Source organism: Natrix helvetica, assembly GCF_964273705.1.
Source record: "Natrix helvetica genome assembly, chromosome: 9".
NCBI classification, from domain to species: Eukaryota; Metazoa; Chordata; class Lepidosauria; order Squamata; family Natricidae; genus Natrix; species Natrix helvetica.
Window position 1 is genome coordinate 9,551,633 of NC_138560.1, and position 21,959 is coordinate 9,573,591.

The following is a 21,959-nucleotide window of genomic DNA, read 5'->3' on the forward strand; positions in this document are numbered from 1 at the left end:
AACAACCATTGCAGTAAGCCTTGATTGTTTGCTTTGGGTCCTGTGTCCTTTTCACATATGGCAACTGGAGAAAAGGGCTGTGTTAAGAAGTAAAAGTCACAGGTGGACTATGAAATATTTGCTTGTGGAGATTTTTAGGGAAAAGGGTTTCTTGGTTTTTGCTACTATGACACTTTTTTTCATTAGCTTGGTAAATCCCTCTGACCCTTCCTTATTTGTTGGACTTTGTATCGGCTATTAATGTGGAGCAAGTGTGTAATTAGAAACAAAGACTGGAGTGACACTGTCAAGTCCTACACAAATATGTCTCCTCCATAATGTCCATTAAAAGATATTTTTGTTGTTGTAGGTGATACGGTACTTGTCCATCGAGTACATAGCTACCTGGAACGGCATGGCTTAATCAATTTTGGCATCTACAAAAGAGTGAAGCCCCTACCAAGTAAGAACTTAAATTGCTTTTTTTTTAAAAAAAACTTCAAGATATATCATTTCATCTTTTAAGTTAAGGCCAAGTGATTTGTAACATGTGCAGACAGTGCTCTAAAACTGTAACGCTTTTTCTAGATTCTTCTTTTTTTTTCTCCCAAGGAAGTAGTTTGTGCTCACACATCCTTCTAAGCCATGCTTGTTTTAACATAGTTTGGCACACAGTTTATATTAAATGCTAAATCGTTGCTTGTAAAACAATGTAGCTAAATTTGCCTATCAGTAGCTCCGAATGAGACAAACTGTATTGCAGCCGAGTGCAATGTAGATAGCTGAAGCTTTGAAGTTTAAAAGAAAGACAGGCTATTATTGAGTTGATAACTCTAACCACTGAACATGGTTCACTTGTCTGTCAACAATGATATCCCACCTTAAAATAGCACAACAAATATAGTATCCCAGTAGATCAAGCGGCATGGTTGATCGCTTTCGAATTCAGGAAGTGGTCAGATGGCAATAGGAAAGAGCAGGGTAATGTCCAGTTCCTGGGCTTGAGCTGAGCAGCAGAATGCTCGGCTACCAGGCTGGAGAATTCAGTTCTTAGTTAGGTATATTTTATATTTTATTATGCTTTTATTGCATTCAGAGGATCAGCATTACTGGAAATCTCTGTCCCTTTTGGAAGGATGATGTGTTTTAGTTTGTATTCACTCCTTTAGTCAGAAGCTAGTGTCTCTGTTCATTTGCTCCCTAACGCAATAGCACTTCTTGATGTTTTTAGCTAAGAAGACTGGCAAGGTCATCATCATTGGTTCTGGAGTTTCTGGGTTGGCAGCAGCTCGGCAGCTCCAGAGCTTTGGAATGGATGTCACACTGCTAGAAGCACGGGTGAGTGGGCAATGCCAAAGTGTGTCAACCTTGTAAAAAGTACACACTTATAAGCCAAATTTCTCTGTTAATCTTGGCTGGAAGGACTCACAATGCATAAAAGAGAGACTAAGATTCTTTGTTCCCCTTCCTTGGTCTTCATTTTGCATACTAATTATGTAATTTCCAGTTCCTTTTATTTATGTAGAGCCTGCCTTTTGCAGAAGCGTAAGAATGAGGCTTCCTTAAAACAGCACATATTGTATGAGTTTTTCTCCTTGCCTAAGTTTTGTAGTATTTCAGAGGTCTTACTGATATGTTTACAGTGAGAACCCTGAGGTTGTCAGTCTTAAACCATGTGCTTTTTGTTTTTTTAAAGGATCGTGTAGGTGGCAGGGTTGCTACTTTCCGCAAAGGAAACTACGTTGCAGATTTAGGAGCCATGGTAGTAACAGGACTTGGTGAGTCTTACCTTGAAAATGTGTCTGAATTCAATTTCCACATACACATGCTTGTGCAAAATACAATCTCTAGGTTTTGGTTATTGTGTTTTTTCACACAGAATTAGAAGTTGACTCTTTCTAACTTTCTCTTTCCTTGTTCTTTCTTCTCAGTCTTGTGACCTTAGAGCTCGCTCACTTTCACATCTGTTCTATATAATAATAGATCTTCCCAATAAGAAATGAACATCTTGATTGCAAAGTCTCTCCTTTTGGGCCAGATAATTTGAATAAAGCTCAGAATGTATTGCAGCTTAGCCCATGTTTTCTACAACCCCATTTCCTTTGCATTTGTCAGACCATTGGGCATCCTGGCTGGGATGCTAAGAGTTGTAACTTGGCACACCTAGAATGTTCTGGTTTAGGAAATATTAAATTAATCTGTTCTCTTTTAGGAAAAAAACTGTGCAAAAAAGCTTAAGGAAGAGATGAGTATGCCACTTCCTGCCCAGTATACAACATACCTTATTATCTAACTTTTGATTAAATGCTTAGCTTTGATCATTATAGCTCTAGATCCTTCCAGATTTGGAGCCCTTGTTTTGCTAAATTTATGTTTTTTTCTCTGTATAAAATCTTTTGCAGGTGGAAATCCAATGGCTGTGGTAAGCAAGCAAGTAAACATGGAATTGGCCAAAATAAAACAAAAATGTCCACTTTATGAAGCCAATGGACAAGCGGTAAGTCTAGTTATTCTTGGAAAGCAGTATTAAGGGAATAGTTTAGTTGAAAATACTGTGATCTGTTGACTCGGTGCAAAAGTCTTTGCCAAGGTGGTTTCCAGTGTTAAACTCTCCTCCCTAAATTTCCATGTTGCATGCAAAGAGGAAATATTTTCCCTGATAATGTTTAAGTTTGAATTAAATGTTATTCTCACATCACATGCATTTTAGGAGCTCATCCATTAAGTCTGATGTTGGAAATGGCTGGGCCATAGTAACTTTTTGAACCTCAGTGATTATTTAGTCATAAAACAGAAGTTAAATCTTACGCAAGTAATTCTCTCCTGAACGAGTACTCAAAATAAGCTTCTGGCAGGGTTTGAAATGCTCATTATATGGAAAATGTACTTTTAGGCTAAGGGCTTCATTGAACGTCTCCATTGTGAACTGTCTGCACCTGTTTACTTCCCCTTGCTAACCCACAGGTTCCAAAGGAAAAAGATGAAATGGTAGAGCAAGAGTTCAACCGTTTGCTAGAAGCTACCTCATACCTCAGTCACCAGCTGGACTTCAATGTCCTCAACAACAAGCCTGTTTCTCTTGGCCAGGCCCTGGAAGTTGTCATACAGTAAGTAACGCTAAATGTCACGTCAAGTGACGTGCCAAGTGTTAAAGTCTCCATCCAAATGCATCCATGTGGTGGTGGCGGCCCTGTGCATTACATCCCTGCACACAGCACATTATGGCTTAGGTGCTGATAAACAGCATCAAATCCCTCCTTTTTACGCCTCCATAGTTCATTAGCTTTTTCTGTTTCATTTTATTGCACTCTTTTTTTCCTATCTTGAGAAAATTGAAGACCCAACGTCTTGCACGCTCTGGAGAGAATTGGCGTGGGAAGATGTTTCCGTGTATTTTTCCTCACTGAACTATAGCAGCATCTTTGCTAAAGGTCTGTGGCAGCTGCTGACTTCTTTCCTTTCCACAGATTACAGGAAAAGCATGTCAAGGATGAACAGATAGAACATTGGAAGAAGATAGTAAAAACTCAGGAAGAACTTAAAGATCTCCTTAACAAGGTTAGCATTGTTTTTGATGCATGACTTTGAAAAAAGTTGACTTGCTTTTTAAGGAGTTGCTTTAATCCAAATTATAAAGAAGCCACAGCTTTTTTTCATGGAACTCCAAAAAAGTTTGGTTACTTAAAAAAAAAAAGCCAGATGTTTTTGTGCCTCTACTTGTGCAAAATCCAAAGTACTTTCTTTGAAATCATCTTCGAAGTATTCACAGTCCTAGTATTTCTGAATGCAGATTAATCAGTGCATTAAAAAATGGGCTTCAGTAAGTAAATGCTTTTGTATCGTCAGTTTTTATTTGTATTTGGCTTCCGTTAAAAAAAATTAAGATTTAATTTTTTAAAATGCTATCCTTTTCCTTTAAATTCTGCAGAGGTCAGGAAATGCTTTGCTTCTCTTCATTGGCCAATGATTTTCCTCCCTGTTACAGATGGTAAACTTGAAAGAGAAAATAAAAGAGCTTCACCAACAATACAAAGAAGCCTCAGAAGTAAAACCACCTCGAGATATTACTGCAGAATTCCTTGTGAAGAGCAAACACAGAGATCTTACTGCTCTTTGTAAGGTATGGAGGGTCTAATTGGCTATTATTGAAATGTCTAATTTAATTTACCCTGTTTTGTACACTTAAGCACTTCCTACAAATATTGCCTTTTAGTAACCATCTACATATTTGTCTCCTTACTTTATTTTGTGATTAGGAGTACGATGAGCTAGCCGAAACGCAAGGAAAACTGGAAGAGAAGCTCCAGGAACTAGAAGCAAATCCTCCAAGGTAAAATCTTAGGAAAGAGACCGGATGTTTTATGTTGATGATCAAGTAGATCAATGAACTAATTGCAAAGAAAGACTACATTGACCTTTAATCTACATTCATAAATTGTGCTTTAATTATAATGCCGATAAATGCAATCAGAAAAGTTGTAGATTCCTTCGGAGAAGAAGTTTGTACTTCAATTCAAATGGAATGAATTAGATTTTAAAAATTGATTTTTATCTCATGTGAGAACTCCTGTAAAATTCTCTCCTACATGGTCAGCTTGCTAGGGAATAGCAATGAAGAACTAATCCAGTACTCAGATTTCTTGCCAGTATTATTCATACTAATTCATAAAGAATAAATTTTTAATATCAGTGGCCCTCTTTTAGCAGTTGCCTCGTTTAATAATCATTCAGTTACATAATCATTTTATGCCCAATCCTTTTATTTACAACCTACAGATTAATCTCTATTGCCTTGCAAAATAATTAAGAATGTTTTTTAGACTAGCTTTGGGTGCAGGAAATTTAAGTAACACTGTTAAACATCTAAGGAAGAAAAATGATGAGAGCATATACTCAGTGTTTTGTTTTGTTTCCTCTCAAAAATGTGCAGCGATGTGTATTTATCATCAAGGGACAGGCAGATTCTCGATTGGCATTTTGCAAATCTTGAATTTGCAAATGCCACACCACTTTCCACTTTGTCATTGAAGCATTGGGACCAGGTAACTATTCTCTCCCTCTCCCCCTCCCCATTACTAAAATTTCAATGGGGATAAATGAATAAACACAAATGTCAGGGAAATCGAAGCATTCTTCTCCATTGAACAGCACAAGTGATACAGCGAGTAACATGGCTAAAGCTAAAATTCAGAAAACTCAGCCACGAGTCTACATGTGCTGCACTAAGTTGAACTAATCTTGCACAAGCAATCCAAAAGGAAAAGTAGAAAAATAAATACTATGATGACTTTGAAACATTAACTGTAACTGGCCTGAAGAGCTATTGTCGTAGCCCAACAGAGCTATTCTCCATCAGCAAATTCAAATTAATGACACCAGGATTATTCAGAAAAAAACATCAAGTGACGAATACTATAATTTACTTGATAAATACTTCTGAATTTTTTACAGGGGAGTACAAAATTTAAAAAGAGCATGGAGGGGAAGAGAAGACAAGTAGAATCACTCTCTTGTTTGCCAAAACAGGAACGACTATGCTCTTAATCAGAAGTCTTCAAACTTAGCAACTTTAAGACTTGTGGACTTCAACTCCCAGAATTCTCTGCTGCCTGGAGAATTCTGGGAGTTGAAGTCCACAAGTCTTAAAGTTGACAAGTTTGGCGACCCCTGCCCTTAATGATGGAAAGCTAGGGGAGGAGGGATTTAATTGGGCAGCCCTACAATTTCTGAATATTAAGAGACTCAAGGTTGGAGAAAGTTTGACCAGGACTTTGTGTAACAACAAATAGATGGACTTCTTTTCCCATTTGCTGCCTATACTCAAGCAATATCCTTTTGGCCTGTCACCCATGGAAATTATTCACTTCCTTTGCCCTTAGAGAACATGAATCAATATGAGGGAGAAATTACTTGTTGCAAATGCTTTGTACTGATGGGTTTCCTAAATCTTCTCCCCATTTCAGGATGATGATTTTGAATTCACAGGCAGTCACCTGACTGTGAGGAATGGCTATTCTTGCGTGCCTGTGGCTCTGGCAGAAGGATTAGATATCAAACTGAATACAGCCGTTCGGCAGGTTCGCTATACTGCTTCAGGTAAGCAAAAACTAAGAGTTCCCTCTGATTATCCTGTTGGCTCAAATGCCTCTTTTGGTATTGTCTTCAACCAAGAGCCCTGGCTGGATTTGAACACATGTTCACCCACAATTTGTCAGTGCTCAGAGGTTGTATTTTCTATGGGTGCAAAACTGATTTACAAACCTGTTTTCCCATGGATCTCCCAAAATAAATAAATGCAATAAGGGAACGGTCGGATAATGGTTGAAAGTATGGATGCAAAATTAATATTTTAATAGCACCAAAGTATTCGTATTTATGGAGAACCAGTAAGTATAAGCAAAAAGTAAGAGGTCTGAAACAGGCCAACTCATTTGAACAGGAAGTCAAGATGCGCAGGCAAAATATGGTGCACTTGCTTGGCAGTATAGAAAGCTTAGTAGAAAATAAGAGAGGTAGAATTAGTAGAAAATAATAAAACTTCTGAAGTGGTTTTAGAGAAGGACAATCTGGTTCCAAACATTTTGGCTGAAACAAATCAGGTTTAAATCTCTGCAGTGCCAGTGTTGTATTGACCAAATCACATGGAAAAATTGTCAACTAAAAGAACTCTAGATGGAAATCATGGCATTGAGAACTGGTAGGTTTCAAATCCATTTAATTTTTAGAAGCAGTGAACAGAAAACAGTTACTTACAGTAGGCACTTAATTCAGCCATTTATTCTCTCTCCATCATTTCCTCATGACAGCCTCTTTTCTCTCCATTCTTTCACTAGGATGTGAAGTGATAGCTGTCAATACTCGTTCTACTAGTCAGACTTTTATTTATAAGTGTGACGCCGTGTTGTGTACCCTTCCTTTGGGAGTGCTAAAGCAGCAGCCTCCAGCAGTCCAGTTTGTTCCTCCTCTTCCAGAATGGAAGACATCAGCTGTACAGAGAATGGGATTTGGAAACCTTAACAAGGTAACATGAAAAGCACAAAGACTGTTAATTAGCAAAACTGGTCAACTCGTGGATGGTCAGCGTGACTGCATGCGGTCTTACTCTGTGAAAAAGGCAAAATGCCCTTATCAATGCCTGAAGTATTTTCTGCAAGAATAAAAAAGGCATACTTTTTTTTGAAATTCTGTCATCTGTTAAACCACTTAAATTCCTCAAGTAGGAATACTTTAATTGGCATTAATATTTTCCTCCTTTACTTAATAGGTTGTTCTATGTTTTGATCGTGTGTTTTGGGATCCGAGTGTGAATTTGTTTGGCCATGTTGGCAGTACAACAGCCAGCAGAGGAGAGCTTTTCCTGTTTTGGAATCTTTACAAAGGTAGTTGTGTGAAGGCGTGTAACACTCTCATGTTCCAAGGAGCAAACTGGAATCCCTGAATACACAAGGTCCTATACTGCGATTGTAAACTAAGTGCTCAAAGTACATCAAATATTAAACACTGATATCTGTTTAAAGATTGAATACAAAATTGTTGAGCTTCGTTTTTAAGAACTCTGGAGCCTGCAAACCTGGAAAAGTTGGAAGTGGCAGTAAATTTAGGAGATGCAAGGGAGGTCTTCAGGTTGCCTGGACCTCAAAGGAAAGAAACAGAACTATATTAAGCGAAAAATGGTTCCTTGATCCCTGAATAACTCTCATGGGCTCCCTGAATCTCCATAACTGGAAACACCAATGTTGGCCAATGTTTCAGCATGCGCTTTCAGCATAGTATGAGAGCTTTTCTTAAACCTCTTTCTTTTTTGGGACAAACCTGATTGAACAAAATAGATCTAAATTTAGCCACTTTCAAATCATTGGCCTATTCGGCATCATCATAAGACCACCTTAACTTCAACCATTTACATGTCTCTTTCATTTCTCGTCTGTTTGCAAACATTCACAAGGTGGGTGGAGCTAATACCTCTTGGACTTGCTCTCTGTTAATGCCCCATAAACCTCTTTCCCTAAACAGCACCGATCCTTCTGGCTTTGGTGGCAGGAGAAGCAGCAGGAATTATGGAGAACATCAGCGATGATGTCATTGTTGGACGCTGCCTTGCTATCCTCAAGGGCATTTTTGGCAGCAGTGCTGTCCCACAGGTATCACATCCTTTATAATGCAGGAAGTTCTGTGTGATGCGTAGCTTAGAAGCCTTTTGCCTACATGGTTCCCTGTCTGTCCATCATAGCAAAGCCCTGCAGTTTCCTTCAAGGGATATAGCAATAGCACTTAGACTTATATACCGCTTTACAGCCCTCTCTAAGCGGTTTTCAGAGTCAGCCTATGACCCCCAACAATCTGGCTCCTCATTTTACCCACCTCAGAAGGATGGAAGGCTGAGTCAACCTTGAGTCTGATGAGATTTGAGTTGCTGAACTGCAGGCAGTCAGCAGAAGTAGCCTGCAATACCGCACTTTAACCACTGTGCCACTGTGGTGCATATCCTTTGTGAAGCAAATCTACCAAACTAGAAAGGGGCTGCTACTAAACCTGATGAATTTGGAAAAGGGGCTGTTTTCATCAACATAGTCAACTTTGCGTAGCCTTAATCTTCTGGGATGCATAATTTAAGACAGACAGGGACTGGTTCGAAAAAGTTCTTTTTTATTTCACCACCCTCTGCTATCAAGTATAAAGAGTTCTCCAGGGCTGGGAATTCTCTTCTCTGCTTCATGTTTTATGGATCTAAAGAAAAGTTATGATTGTGGGATAGTCCATATTTTAAATGATTTAATGCCATCCTCATTGCTGTGTATTGTTAATCTGATGGGTTTTGAGGCTTTAGTGCAAGAGGAAAGTGAAAAATCCTAACAGCCCATGATTATGGCTTGGCAAATGTCTCTTTCCATTTTGGATTCTTTGTGAAGGAGATGCGTTGACAGAAATCTCCCCTTTGCTTGTCCTTTTTTGGATGTTAAGCAATCTTAAACCTTTTGTGTAGGAACATCAGAGGTTTTCAGGTGTTTGCTGCTTGCAAGGCTTTTACATTTTGTTGTAAGCTTGATTTGCCTCTTCATACATTCCCACCCAACCCTTATCCCAAGGACTTCATAAAAACCTTACTTTGGCAGTGTTCCCATTGAATTTCTCTTCTGCTTCTTTCTCAGCCCAAAGAGACGGTGGTATCTCGATGGCGGGCTGATCCGTGGGCCCGAGGCTCTTATTCCTATGTAGCAGCTGGTTCTTCAGGAAATGATTATGACTTGATGGCTCAGCCAATTACTCCTGGACCAGCCATTCCAGGAGCTCCCCAGGTGAGTCTAAAACATCCTTTGAAGAACAGCCAAGTTTAACCATACGTTGCTAGGATGTTACTAGCATAAGGAAGCCAGCGACTTTGGCTTAATTCTGGCCCTTCCAATGAGGTGTTTTACTTCTTTGAAACAGATGGTTTGCTTCTTTACGTTTCTAATAGTTGCCTTGAAAAGGGCGGGGGGGGTGAAGTTGCCTTTATGGTTTTACCTCAGTTTTTCTCCAAGAGAGCCCACATAGCCCTTGACATAGGACAGGGGTGTCCAAACTTGGGAACTTTAAGACTTGTGGACTTCAACTCCCAGAATTCTGGGAGTTGTAGTCCACAAGTCTTAAAGTTCCCAAGTTTGGACACCCCTGACATAGGACCACAACTGAGCCCCAAATTTCCACTGCTAAGCCAAGGCAGTGATTCCTTCTATTTATCAAATTTATTGGTCGCTTTCCCCCCATTTTATGACATAATTCAGTGCGTCACTGCAATTGTTAGTGAACCATGTGGTCATTAAGCGAATCTGGTTTCCTCCATTGACTTTGCATGTCGGAAACCAACTGGGGAGGTCACAGAGGTTGAACACCAAAACGGAGTGTAATTATCATAAATACACGCCAGTTGCCAAGGGCCCAGACCATGGGAATGCTGCAACCGTCATGTGAAAAACAGATATGTCACTTTTTGGAGTGTTTTTGTAACTTTGGTCACTAAATGAAGGCTTGTAAGTCTACTGTTTTCTACTTGAGTCCTTGGATCAACTTCCCCCTCTTCGAACCATAACTATGTTTGAGTTCATATTAATAAATGCAACCAAACTTAGGGTTGCGTTGTCCATAGAAGTCACCTGGACCCCGCTCTGCAACCATATCAACCCAATTCTCACAACACACTCGACTAGAAGATAAGAGAATTGGGTAATTCTGCATGCTGGGGAAAACCCAGCCATTGCCTTATACTGGGTGGATTGGGCCATCACGATAAACAGCTGTGTTATTGCAACTGTGTTTTGTTAAGTAAGGGGGCAGAATTGAATGAACGCGGGCATTAAGGAGTCAAGGAATTATGCCATGTGGGAACAAAGAAAGAGATTGTACTCACAAGGGGGCTCTGTAGGAGTGCTGTTAATGATGGCAGAAAAATCAGATATTTAGTGGCATCTTTTCCAACTAACAAAATTTTATTAACTGGCATCAGCTTTCATGATTTGTAACTGTCAATTACATAAAGTGGCTAGAAAACCAATGTTTCTCAACCTTTTTGACTTTAAGATACGTGAAGTTAAACTTCAATAATTTTCCAGCTAGCATGCTTGCTGGCTGGGGAATTCTGGGAATTGAAGTCCATGCATCTTCAAGCTGCCAAAGTTGAAAAACACCAGGCTAGCTAGACTGATGTAGAATGTAAGGTTTTGGTGTAGGGCTCTGGGTAAACTCCAGAAGGAAGATGGCAGGCTGAATGCATGGCATCCTATGGAGGATGATGTTTGTTACTTGGTTTGGAAGTTGGTTATGAGTCCCCATATCCTCCAACCATGCTTTAAAAAGTTTTTGATCTCAACATGTTTTGAGGTTCACCATTATCATTTGCTAAATTTAAATTCTTGTTTTTGTATCAGAGGAACATTATGTTATTTTCCTTTGCCCTCTTCATCTGTGAAATAAATGTGTGACACAACTTTGCAACTGTAATTGCTGCTTCTGCAAAATTTACAAATCATTCTCCCATCCAGTTTCCTTTTCCGAGGACCTCATTAAAAACAAAACTGCCTCGCCATCTTTATTTTACCAAGGTCCCATTACCTTCCTCAGAAGATCTCAAGTCATTGCCCACTGCTCTTTTTCCCCTCCTCCAGCCAATTCCTCGTCTCTTCTTCGCTGGAGAACATACAATTCGTAACTACCCAGCGACAGTTCACGGAGCGCTGCTAAGTGGCCTGAGAGAAGCTGGGCGTATTGCAGACCAGTTTCTTGGTGCGATGTACACTCTCCCTCGCCAAACGACCCCTGCGGCAACAGCACAACAGACACCTCCTATGTGAAGATGCCAATGCTAGAAACAGTGCCGTGGGCTCAGAATCCTTGGTGTGAACTGTTACAAGCAAGTGGAATTGTGTTCTGTAGCACTACCAGTTGGAGGGCTTAATCAAGAGGTTGGAAAACATCTGACCCAACGGAGAAGCCCTTCGAAGATATCCATTGTTTGAAAATGCTGCTCTTGATTTGCCAGCCCAATTCAGGCCCACCAGAGTAGTGTTCATACTACTCAGAAAATAAACTCTCTCTTTCTCGTTGGAACATTTTAGGTACATATGTGGCTTTGGTTAACTTTCTTCCTATGGTTTAGAGTACTTGTAAGATAGCTGTTAGTAATTAAGGTAAGTTCGTTTTACATGGATTTGGCTTAGAAAGCAAAAATAAATCTTTCTAATTTTTTTTTAAACTCCCAATGTGTTCTTTTTTGTTTGTTTGTTTGTTTGTTTGAGTATGGCATACTATTGTTTTGTGGGGTCCTTGGTGCTCTCTGAGTTTGGTTGTTTTCTTGCAAACATTTCTTTATCCAATGAGCACTGATAATATTACCCAGTTGGGTAGTGAAACGTCTGCAAGAAAACAAGCTCAGAGAGCACCAAGGGCCCCACAGTTCAACCTTGAGCTACAAATAGCCTCTTCTATTGGGTCTCTCTTCTTGGTTTAAATTTTTTTTTTTAAAGTTCAACTATGGACCTACTCAGAAGAGTGAGGTGAGGTGCAGGCTTCGCAATCACCGTGATACACTTTGTGATCCATCCCATTGTTAACGCATCACAATCTGTTGCGTGGAAGTGGCTGGATTTTCTTTCCTGTGGATGAAGCAAAAGGACTTTTCTGCCTCACAAGTTGCATTAACATACAAATAATTTTATTGATTATGTACTGCAGAACAGATAGCATTAGTCAGAAGATAACATGCGGACAAAAGAAATGTATTTAAACATAGCATGCAGACTCGTTGCTCTGTGTAACTGGCAGGTTCCCACTGCCTGCTGTCCAGTGCATAGGCGAGTTTGGGAAGTGAACGAATGGGGAGCCTTTCCCAGCCAGCATGCTTGTACTCTAGTGCTTCCTTGTGGGTCAGGGGGAGCGTGACCTGGATAGTGCCGGTCATTGGCTGAGCGTTTGGCGGGCTGGGAGGTGAGGCGCTCGAGATAATCGTGGGCTTAAATTGCACTTGCATTTTTTTTTTCTTCACCTGAAAAGGAATAGAAGGCAGGCGATGCCCACCTGCCTTAGAACACATAACATTGTCTGGCTTCTGCAGTCCCTTTTCCACCCCGTCCTGACATTAGCAAATAGAAAAAATATATTTTCATCTCTTAAAAATACATTCCACAGAAGTTGAAAGATTCTCAAGTGTTTCATACGGCAGGAAGACCAACATGCCTCTCCCTTTGTGCAGGTATGGAAGGCGGATTTGGGGCTTCCAACAGCCACAAAACAAAAACAAAAAACGAAGTAATTCCTTTGGTCTCTAACCAAGAAGACAAAAGGAGGGGAGAACTTCTGCACAGCAGTCTCTCCCTGCTCTTTTCCTTCGTTGGCGATCAAGTTGGGCTTTTAACTAAAGCAGCAAAACGCAGCCTCCCCATTACATAAATGTGAGTGGGCAAGGGAAGGGGCATCATTTCAGTGCTCCAGGGGCACTGCCCTTCTGCTGCATACATGCGGGGGGGGGGGGTCTTTCTGACCGACCCTATGGCTAAAACCCTAAGTTCTTGGCACTCGGATGTCAGCGTCTTACCACTAGATCAGTCTTGCCTCTTAATGGCACACGGAAGGACGAAGCGAAGTATGCTGAGCGCTTTCTACTCTGGCTGGCAGCGGCTTGCATACAGTCTCATGAAGTTTGGGAGTTCGTGCGCACAAAGCTCTGATTTGGTCAACAAGGTGCCTGGCTCTCCACCAGAGCTGCAATGTTGCTTCAGCAAGTGATAGGAAAGGAGCAAGAAGGCGGTCACGTCCTTGTTAAGAAGCGCAAGTCTCCTGATCTCCTGGTTGGGAGAAGCTGCTGCATGTTTTTAAGTTTCTCGAGTTTAAAGAAAGAGAAGAAGAAAATTCACGTGCATCAAATACAATTTACAATGGTGCATTAGTTTTTGTTCCTTTAAAAAAAAAAACCCACAATTTTTCAGTATCGGGAAGGGGGGGGATTCCCTATGGTAGTTACATCTTACAGTTTAAAACACAAATTAATTAATTCACCCCAAACATTGGCAAAATATTTACAAATACACTTTACAGTTGTTTTTCGTTAAAAGTGTGCAAGCTGAGCCAATCTTCATGAAACCCTCCCTTGTGTTCCCAAATACAATCGGCTCTTATTGCACCGCAGGGTCAGCTATTCCGTAGGGTTTGTAATCCCGATTTTACAGAGCCCTTCACTGAATAGTCCTCCTTCCCCTCTCTGGCAATAAGGATTATTTATTGCTCTACATCTAGTTTAATATCAGATGATTGATGGGGAATTGCAAAACTGAGAATGGAAAGTCGATTCCCTGATATATAACAACGAAGACAAGGCATTCATATTTAATTAGGGGAAATACATTTCTGCCCTGCCCCACAAATCCCTAATAAGGATGAATATGGTAGCTATCAATTCAGTGGATTTTGTAAATACAGAGAGCAGAAGAAAACAAGGACAGACTTATGTCCCAAACCGTTCTCAGAAAAACCTACTCTTCTTCCCAGCTGTTCAAGTATATTCTAAGGTAGGAGTGCGTCCAAACGTGACCACTTGTAAGACCTATGGACTTCAACTCCCAGAATTCCCCAATGAGCTATGCACAGCTGGCTGCGGAATTCTGGGAGTTGAAGTCCACAGGTCTTAAAAGTTGCCAAGATTGGACAATCCTGTTCTAAGGCCTAAGAAACAGAAACTGATCATACCCCACAACCCCCAAAATAAAGGGGTAGTGGAGAAAAAAGATGTTCCTCTCGGCTGAGCCAGACCTGTGATAGGCTGTTGGCAACTTGATAGAGCTAGGAAAGGATGAAGAAATGAGAAGAGTCTCTACTAGTGGTATACAGAACATTTATACTGGGGCTTGGACAAGTTAGCTGGAAGACATGCTGTTTTTCCCTTCCTCTGTAGAAAGTGAAAAACTGCAGAAATTCTGTAGAAAGCTACGGAGTTCTGAGAAGTTAACTGAAGTAATCTTAGAGGGGGGAAAGAGATTGTCTCTGCCTTGCTGAGTTAATAACCCTTTCAGGGGCTGTGTTTGCATGTCATAGTAAAATGACATCAACACGTTGAAACTGGTTCCCAAATTAAGCTATTTTCTGCATTTGGACAATGCATTGAACTGTAATTTAATCCAGGGGTAATTTAATCCAGGGAGTTGGGCCAGCCCAGTAAGGAAAGGATTCACATCTTTTTAGAGAAAAGAGTTATAATCTATTTAACAATCAGACTAGCACAGGTAGACAGATTAAAATTTGCTCTTCCCTTTCTCTATACACTGCAGTTTATGACTGCCTCTGATATGCTGTCTGACAATAATTCAAAGTAAGCGGAACATTTCTTTCTTGCTGACGTCTACCCTCAAGTTGAATCAATTATTGGGAGAGGACCTCACAAAAAAAGCATGCATTGTTTTTAGAAAATCGCTGAAAAAAATTGAAAATCCCTGAACTACCCAAAAAGACTTGGATCACAACAACACCGAAAAACCAACCAACCCTGCGTCAAGTTTAAGATTAATTGAGCTTTACACGCCACTAAATGGTGCTAAGCTTTGCATAATTGACTTCGCGAAGTCTCTAGTGGGGCTACAGTTGATGAGGAAGAAATGAAAAACGACCCCATTAGCCTACAAGGTTAGCTGACTGAGGAACAGTAACACCTGAAATTCCATGTCTAAAAGGAACATGCTTTAGGAAGGAATTTAAACACCCTGTAGGAGTTAAACGCTGCAATTCCCCCTCACCCACCCATCCCTGGGCACTGCAGCATCTCTGACCCAATTGAAGGAATGGCTCAAATAGCAGCAGAATCATTGCAGGTTTAATTTTCAAGTAGCCTGAGATCAAGAAGAATGGAACGGTTTAGATCATGTATCATACGCTAAAGTGCTTTTTTAAATTCATGGTGGAATGGCTTTTGGGGGGGGGGGGGAGTTTTTTTAAAAAACTTTTTTTAAAAAAAAGCATCCTAATTTTGGGATTAATCCACAAGCCTCATCTTATTACTAGATCAGGCACACAAAGCACGCCCAAAAAATAAAATTAAAATACTCATTAAAATGGCTACTACAGGTTGGTTTACCACACAGACCAAATAAGACTTTCATGTAAACTTGGCACCCGTCAACGGACACAAATCGATTTAAGGTGTTTTTTTTCTTCATTTCCCTACCCACCCACACAATGGAGAATAAAAATAGTGTTGCGTTATGACAAGCATCCAAAAAGTGCTGGAGCGTGAAATAAAGGCTTATTAGGGGCAAAACTGGGTAACCACTCTTTTGGTGGTACTCCATCAAAGGCTGAGCTGGTAACTTAGTAGGGATGGGATGTATGGCTTCAGAATTGCCTTTATCCCACTGAAGTAACCCTGGTTATGCAAATACAAAGCGTAGAAACGTCATTTTGGAAGGAAGGCATTCGGTCTTTTAACTTCCTCCCCAGATTTCCCTTTATTTTGCTATAAGAACCAGCACTGGCAACCTTTTATAAGCCAAACCAGCAGTAGGTTGCCTCAGATTCACACCTGAAGTGTTAGCAGATTCCTTGACGTGCCTTAGGCTTCCTAGACCTTTTGCAACAGAAACCAAAAACCCTTGCATCTCCTTTTATTCCTCTTGCGCTACAGAAAACGTGGCATGCAAAAAGCGAGAAACGAACCACTTCCTCGAGGAGCATCAGTTTAGGTTCAAAATATTACAAGGTAAAGTTATAAATGCCCTTCGTGGTTCCAGAACCTGGTTCGTGTTGAAACCCACAAAGGGTACCTAAAAGGCTGCTTTTTCAACAGCAATGAAGGAAATTACAACACTGGTGGTCTTCCCATGACCGGGGGGCGGGGGGGGGGCTGTTTCCCCGTTTCCGGTTGTGCATGACTTTTTAAAAGAAGTCTGATTGTGTTATTCAAATCTTGGTTGGACTTAAAGCAGAACGTGGTACATGCAGCATCCTCTGGCTATAATCTCCTCTTTCTGTAAGTCTTAACATGCTAACGACTCCAGGCATGGCTGCCACAGGAAGTCCAAACTTTTCATTAAACTCTCATTCGGTGGGAGTAAGATGGCAAGGAACACAATGTACTTATCTATGAAAAAGACCCATGGAGATGTGGGTTCTTTTCTCTTGAGCCAAGATATTCCAATGGGATTTCCTCTTCTATGTGGTTGAATAGGGAGCAGGGGTCTCCAAACTTGGCAATTTTAAGACTTATGGACTTCCAGCTCCCAGAATCCCTCAACTAGCCGTGCTGGCTAAGGATTTCTGGGAGTTGAAGTCCACAAGTCTTAAAGTTCCCAAGTTTGGAGACCCCTGCTTAGAGCAGGGCTCCCAAACATTTTCCTTCATTACCCAAAACTGCTTCTCAAAAAGCCTTAACGAACTTTTGGGGGCCTGTTGTAACTCCCTTCCTCCAGCACCATTGTAACTTCAAACTGTCACTGAATGAATGGTCGTAACTCGAGAACTACCAGTATTATACAAACAATGATCACTGAACGATCATTTCAGCCAATTGCCAATTGTAATTTTATCAACCTTCATCTTAATAAGGAATGCTTTGGGAGATTTTTCGAATATATTTCAGTACACGTCACAATCTAAGTCAATTTTAATGTCCCTATTCTGATTGGTTCATGGGGTCATGCCTTGTTGCCCAAAGGAAAAACCAGTCTTGCTCAGTTCTGGGTAACATCCTCATATTTGAGAAGCACTGGCTTAGAGGGAGGCAAATCTGGTTGAAGCGCACATGCTACATCCTGAGGCCCAACACCAGACACCCTTCCAATGATTTTAGAGGAAGAGATAGATGGTGGATGGTGACAGTAGGTGATGGTTGACAGTGAGAAGCTGATGGTGTGCGATGGTTGACGGTGAGGAGGTGGATGATGGGGCTGATACAATTCTCCCCTCTTCCCCCCAGAAAGCCAGCTACTATCCATCTGAAGCAGAAAGACAGCAGAAGGAAAGGAATGGCAGAGCCTTCCTGGGGACGGTAGGGGGGGAGAAAATGACCAAGTCTGAATTTAAACCTGGTTTTCAACGCCAAGAACATCAACTCCATGTTTGCTACCCAATGTGTGGATGAAACAACTTGCAGGAGAACACAGGAACAGGAGAAACAAGGTACCCATAGATTCTTGCACCTCAAAACTTCCCGTTTCCTCCCAGCTATCCAGATAACGCAGAGGCTTTGCAGGTAGTAGCAGGTGAGGGAGGTGTGCAGGTGAGCAGACTCAGTAACCCACTGGCTGATACTCCTCCCTCGACCCATTATTGTCACCTGAGTCCCATGGACTGGTGGCTGCCATAATAATTGCATTTTTAATTAACTCTTGGAACCCATCTCTTTGTCAAACAGCTGGAGGCTGGAGAGGGTGTTACTTGCGAGTGTGAATGACAACTCACAGCTCACATGCTCTAGAGAACCTCTGGATTGGTTCTCACCATTCCAGTGCTCGGCATGATTGTACATGCGCATGAGAGAGATTCCTTTAGAAAAGGGAAGAGCAGCTAATTCTGATCAGTTTTTGGAGTCCCACCTTGGCAAAACAGGGGCAGAGGCAGGTAAGAGTTCTTACAATGGAGCAGCATCTGAACAAGACGCACAGAATACGATGAAAAACAGACCTGCGAGGGCGGGGATGATTGTGTGAACCAAGTTCGGTTTTTGCTGTTTCAGAGGGAGGAAGAGGGCAGCCGCTGGGTCTCCGGAGGATCCAAGCTGGTCCTTCTGTCCAAGCAAGTGGTGAGGTAGCAGAAATAAAGGAATATGTCCCTCCCCTCCCCCCAAGGATGTGCCAAGGTGCTGGACAAACCCGACACCTCCAACTGCCGGCCACACTTGAGTCTTCTAGGGCTCGGTTCAAGTGACGTTAGAATAGCCTCGCCGAGCATGCTGGTCCCTTAGGATCAGGGTGCAATTTGATTGGGAGCAGAGCGGGAGGATTGCCGATGAGATTTGTCATTGTATGACCCCCTCAAATCTGGCTGGGTTTGCAAGGAGTGTGCTGTGCCAACAAGAAAGGAAGCAGCTGTTTTGAGGCCAAAGAGAACCCACAAACTGCTCCAGTCCCTGCCGGTGGAGCAGGAGACGGTGGAGGAGATGCATCTCAATTTATTGCTTCTCTGGATGGTTCAATCAAACATCAGTACGAGAGGCCAAACTGTTGCAGTGTGAGCGAGGAGGAGGAGGAGGAGGAAGAAGAGATGCTGCTACAGGGAAGCAATGGCCCATGAACCCCACTAGGCCATTCTTCAAGAGCTGTGGCCACGAGGTGTCAGGTCAATGGCTCTCCAAAGCTGAGGACCAGCAGACTCAGGTCCAAAGTGGTTTTCCATGGGACTTTCAAGTCAAACCAAACCAAAAGCTGCTCCGGGAATGGAGTCAATAAACACCCAAGCCAAATGTCCAAAGTTCTTGAATGCTTCCAAGCAGTTGCCAGCTGATTCGCGCTCGGTAAAAGTCCCGGAGTGGGATTCCCCTGAGCAAAGTCTCCACATCCTCCTTTGTGGAGGAGAAGGAGAACGCAAAGCCATCGTTAAAAGAAAAGTCCATCTGGGGTTGGGGTGGTTTTTTTGTTTGGGGTGTGTGTGTGGAAGAGGGAGAGTACTTGAGCACTGAAAGGGGGTAAAAGGTCAGGCACCGAACCAGTCCCTCACCCCCCATGGTGGACTGGCATCAGCAGCAGCAGGAGGAAGATGGCGTTCCAGGTCTGGAAGTCATGCAAACTGCAACAGGAAATAAGCTGGGGATACGGAGAGAGAGAGAGAAAGAAAGGACAACATCAAACGTCAGTTTTAGAGCTAGTCTGGTTTAATAGTTAAGATGCTGGCCTAGAAACCAGGAGACTGGGAGTTCTAGTTACGCCTTAGGCATGAAAGCCATCTGGGTGACTTTGGGTCAATCACCAGGAGACTGCGAGTTCTAGTCTCACCCTAGGAATAAAAGCCAGCTGGGTGACTTTGGCCAGTCATTCTCCTTCAGTCCAACCCACTTCACAAGGTGGTTGTTGTTGTAGGGAAAATAAAAAGGAGTAGTATGAGTTGTGTTTGCTGCCTTGGATACTCTACTTCAGTCACGTTGGACAAAACCTCAAACCTACTTTCTGAGGTGAATCTATTCAAGAACCTCAGGAGGCCATTAAGTGGCTTTCTTTCTTCCACACAAAAAACCTCCATTCTGTATATACAGGCCAATTCAAATGCTACATATGAAGGTCTGAAACTTGAGAGCTGCATGCAATGTAATTTCATTTTAATGTATGCTGATTAGTACACATTCAACATGACAATAAAGTTAGTCTAAGTCTCTTTTTAAAGCCATATATTAAACAGTCTTGAGGGACAATTGTGCAAGGCCCAGCATGGAAACCTCACAGTAGTTTCCATATGTAGAAATTTTAATCCAGGACATTTTCATGTAGATTCATATGATTTATGTATGTCTGAGCTCCATCAATATGTCCTTAAGCAGGGGTCCTCAAACATTTTGAACAGGGGACCAATTCATAGTCCCTCACACTTTTGGGAGGCCGGACTGGCTGGGTGGGCATGGCTATGTGGTCATGTGACTGGGTGGGCGTGGCCAATTTAGCAGTCCATTTTGCCTTTGTCCTTACGGAACTTGTTCAACCTAAGGCAGGAGTGTCCAAACTTGGGAACTTTAAGACTTGTGGACTTCAACTCCCAGAATTCCCCAGCCAGCATGGGGAATTCTGGGAGTTGAAGTCCACAAGTCTTAAAGTTCCCAAGTTTGGACACCCCTGTCTTAGTTGCTCTTCTCTGCACTTTTTCCAAAGTCTCAACATATTTTTCTTGTAAGGTGGTGACCAAAACTGGACGCAGTATTCTAAGTGTGGTCTTACTAAGGATTTTATGCCAATACTTCACGTGATTTGAGATAGTCTTCCTTCCCAATCCAACTTGCAAGGTTGTTGTGGGGAGAAGGAAGAGAAAGGGACACCATCTGGGCTGCCCTGAACAAAAAGACAGAACGAAGCAAAGAAAAAGGTTCAACCTGTGCCTTACCCTCAGCCACTTCAGTGGGCTTCCGAGTGGTCTCTGGACCACCGTCTCCGTTCCTCAGCCCTGCTGCTCGGAGGTTGGCGGGGCAGTTCCGGCTTGGCCTCTGGCCTCTTCCTCGGCGTCAGTTGCTCGGAGGAGCTGTATGCTTTCCTCCTGGGAGCAAAATCTTTGTCGTCCTGTACCAAAAAGCAGGAGAAGAGGAAAGAACTTTTAACAAAGCAGCCCCTTGGGAGTCGCCTGTACAGATAATCCTCGACGTACGACATACACGTTTAGCCCAAAATGTCTGTTGCCAAGCAAAAACATTTGTTGAGTGAGTTCGCCCCATTTGACGACCTTTTTTGCTAAAGTTGTTAAGTCAATCACTGTAGTTTTATGAGAAAAAAATCCTCGACTAACATTGTTGTCATGCTTAGTACCACTGCAAACGATAAAAACAAATTTTTATATATTAAAAAGACTTTCAGGCTGATGCCAGCAGAGGGCGTTGCATTACAAGATCTAAATTCCTTCAAACATTCAAAACTTTGGCTCCTTTCAAAAAAAACCTGCCCCTTTACACGTGTTTTAATTGCCACTTTCTGGTTCCATGAGCAAAGTGGGGGGTTGGGGGTGAGAAGAGGAGACAACCAGGCTCAGATCTCCCTTCCCCTCCTTGCCAGGAAAAAAATCTGCATCTGATGGCCGTTTTGCTCAGCCAAACTGCTTCACCCGCATCCAGAAAAGTCAGTCCTAAGCATCAGGGACTGAGAGCCTAGCCTGTCACACACACACACACCGAAAAATGGGGGGGTTCCGTCTGCAGAGAGACAAGGCCTCCTAGTTGAACCTTAAGACCTTCAGTCAGAGAATTACATCTGCAACTCTTGTTCTCTACCCAGACTTTGCGTTTGGTCAAATGGGCAGCCACCTAAATTTATTTGTCTGTGTGTGGGTGTGTGTGTGTGTTTTGAGAGAGAGGGGAGGGAGGGAGAGAAGGAAAGATGCATAGATATAATGAGAGAGAGAGGGAAAGAGAGAGAGAAAAAGAAAAAGAGAGAGATAATGTATAGATAGATACAGATAAAGATAGATTAATGAGATGATTGAGAGAGAGAGAGAGAGATGGACAGAAAGACAGACAGATATGCATATATATATGTGTGTGTGTGTGTGTGTATAAATGTGTTGTATTTGTGCTGATAAATAAAGGTAACACAAACACACACACACACACACACACACACACACACACACGTACGTACGTACGTACGTATGTATGTATGTATGTATATATATATATATATATATATATATATATATATATATATATATATATATATATATATATATATGTTGTATTTGTGCTGATAAAAGGGTTGTAACACAAACACACATATATATATATATGAAGATAAAAGGTAAGACATATAATGATAGATGCTAAGTAGCAAAGTAACTAGATAGGT

General features: G+C 41.8%; 2 protein-coding genes across 8 annotated transcripts in view; one reads left to right on the forward strand and one right to left on the reverse strand.

Annotated features, from left to right (window-relative positions):
• The window catches only part of KDM1A (lysine demethylase 1A), a 28,978-nt gene extending 17,268 nt beyond the window's left edge, over positions 1-11,710 (forward strand). Inside the window, exons 6-20 of the mRNA XM_081961866.1 lie at positions 350-442; positions 1,211-1,317; positions 1,676-1,757; positions 2,382-2,476; positions 2,944-3,086; positions 3,447-3,537; positions 3,965-4,099; positions 4,236-4,309; positions 4,910-5,021; positions 5,943-6,075; positions 6,813-7,000; positions 7,244-7,358; positions 7,993-8,120; positions 9,129-9,275; positions 11,121-11,710. Coding sequence (XP_081817992.1) covers positions 350-442; positions 1,211-1,317; positions 1,676-1,757; positions 2,382-2,476; positions 2,944-3,086; positions 3,447-3,537; positions 3,965-4,099; positions 4,236-4,309; positions 4,910-5,021; positions 5,943-6,075; positions 6,813-7,000; positions 7,244-7,358; positions 7,993-8,120; positions 9,129-9,275; positions 11,121-11,306 — 1,829 coding nt within the window. The 3' untranslated portion in view covers positions 11,307-11,710. The remainder of the gene's footprint in view (positions 1-349; positions 443-1,210; positions 1,318-1,675; positions 1,758-2,381; positions 2,477-2,943; positions 3,087-3,446; positions 3,538-3,964; positions 4,100-4,235; positions 4,310-4,909; positions 5,022-5,942; positions 6,076-6,812; positions 7,001-7,243; positions 7,359-7,992; positions 8,121-9,128; positions 9,276-11,120) is intronic.
• A 1,333-nt stretch (positions 11,711-13,043) lies between these two features.
• LUZP1 (leucine zipper protein 1) overlaps positions 13,044-21,959 on the reverse strand; it is a 67,553-nt gene continuing 58,637 nt past the window's right edge. For all 7 annotated transcript variants that reach the window (XM_081961859.1, XM_081961863.1, XM_081961861.1 and 4 more), the window contains exons 3-4: positions 20,515-20,687; positions 13,044-19,232 (exon numbers count right to left, since the gene is read on the reverse strand). In XM_081961859.1, the coding sequence (XP_081817985.1) occupies positions 20,526-20,687 (162 nt within the window). In that variant the 3' untranslated portion in view covers positions 13,044-19,232; positions 20,515-20,525. The remainder of the gene's footprint in view (positions 19,233-20,514; positions 20,688-21,959) is intronic.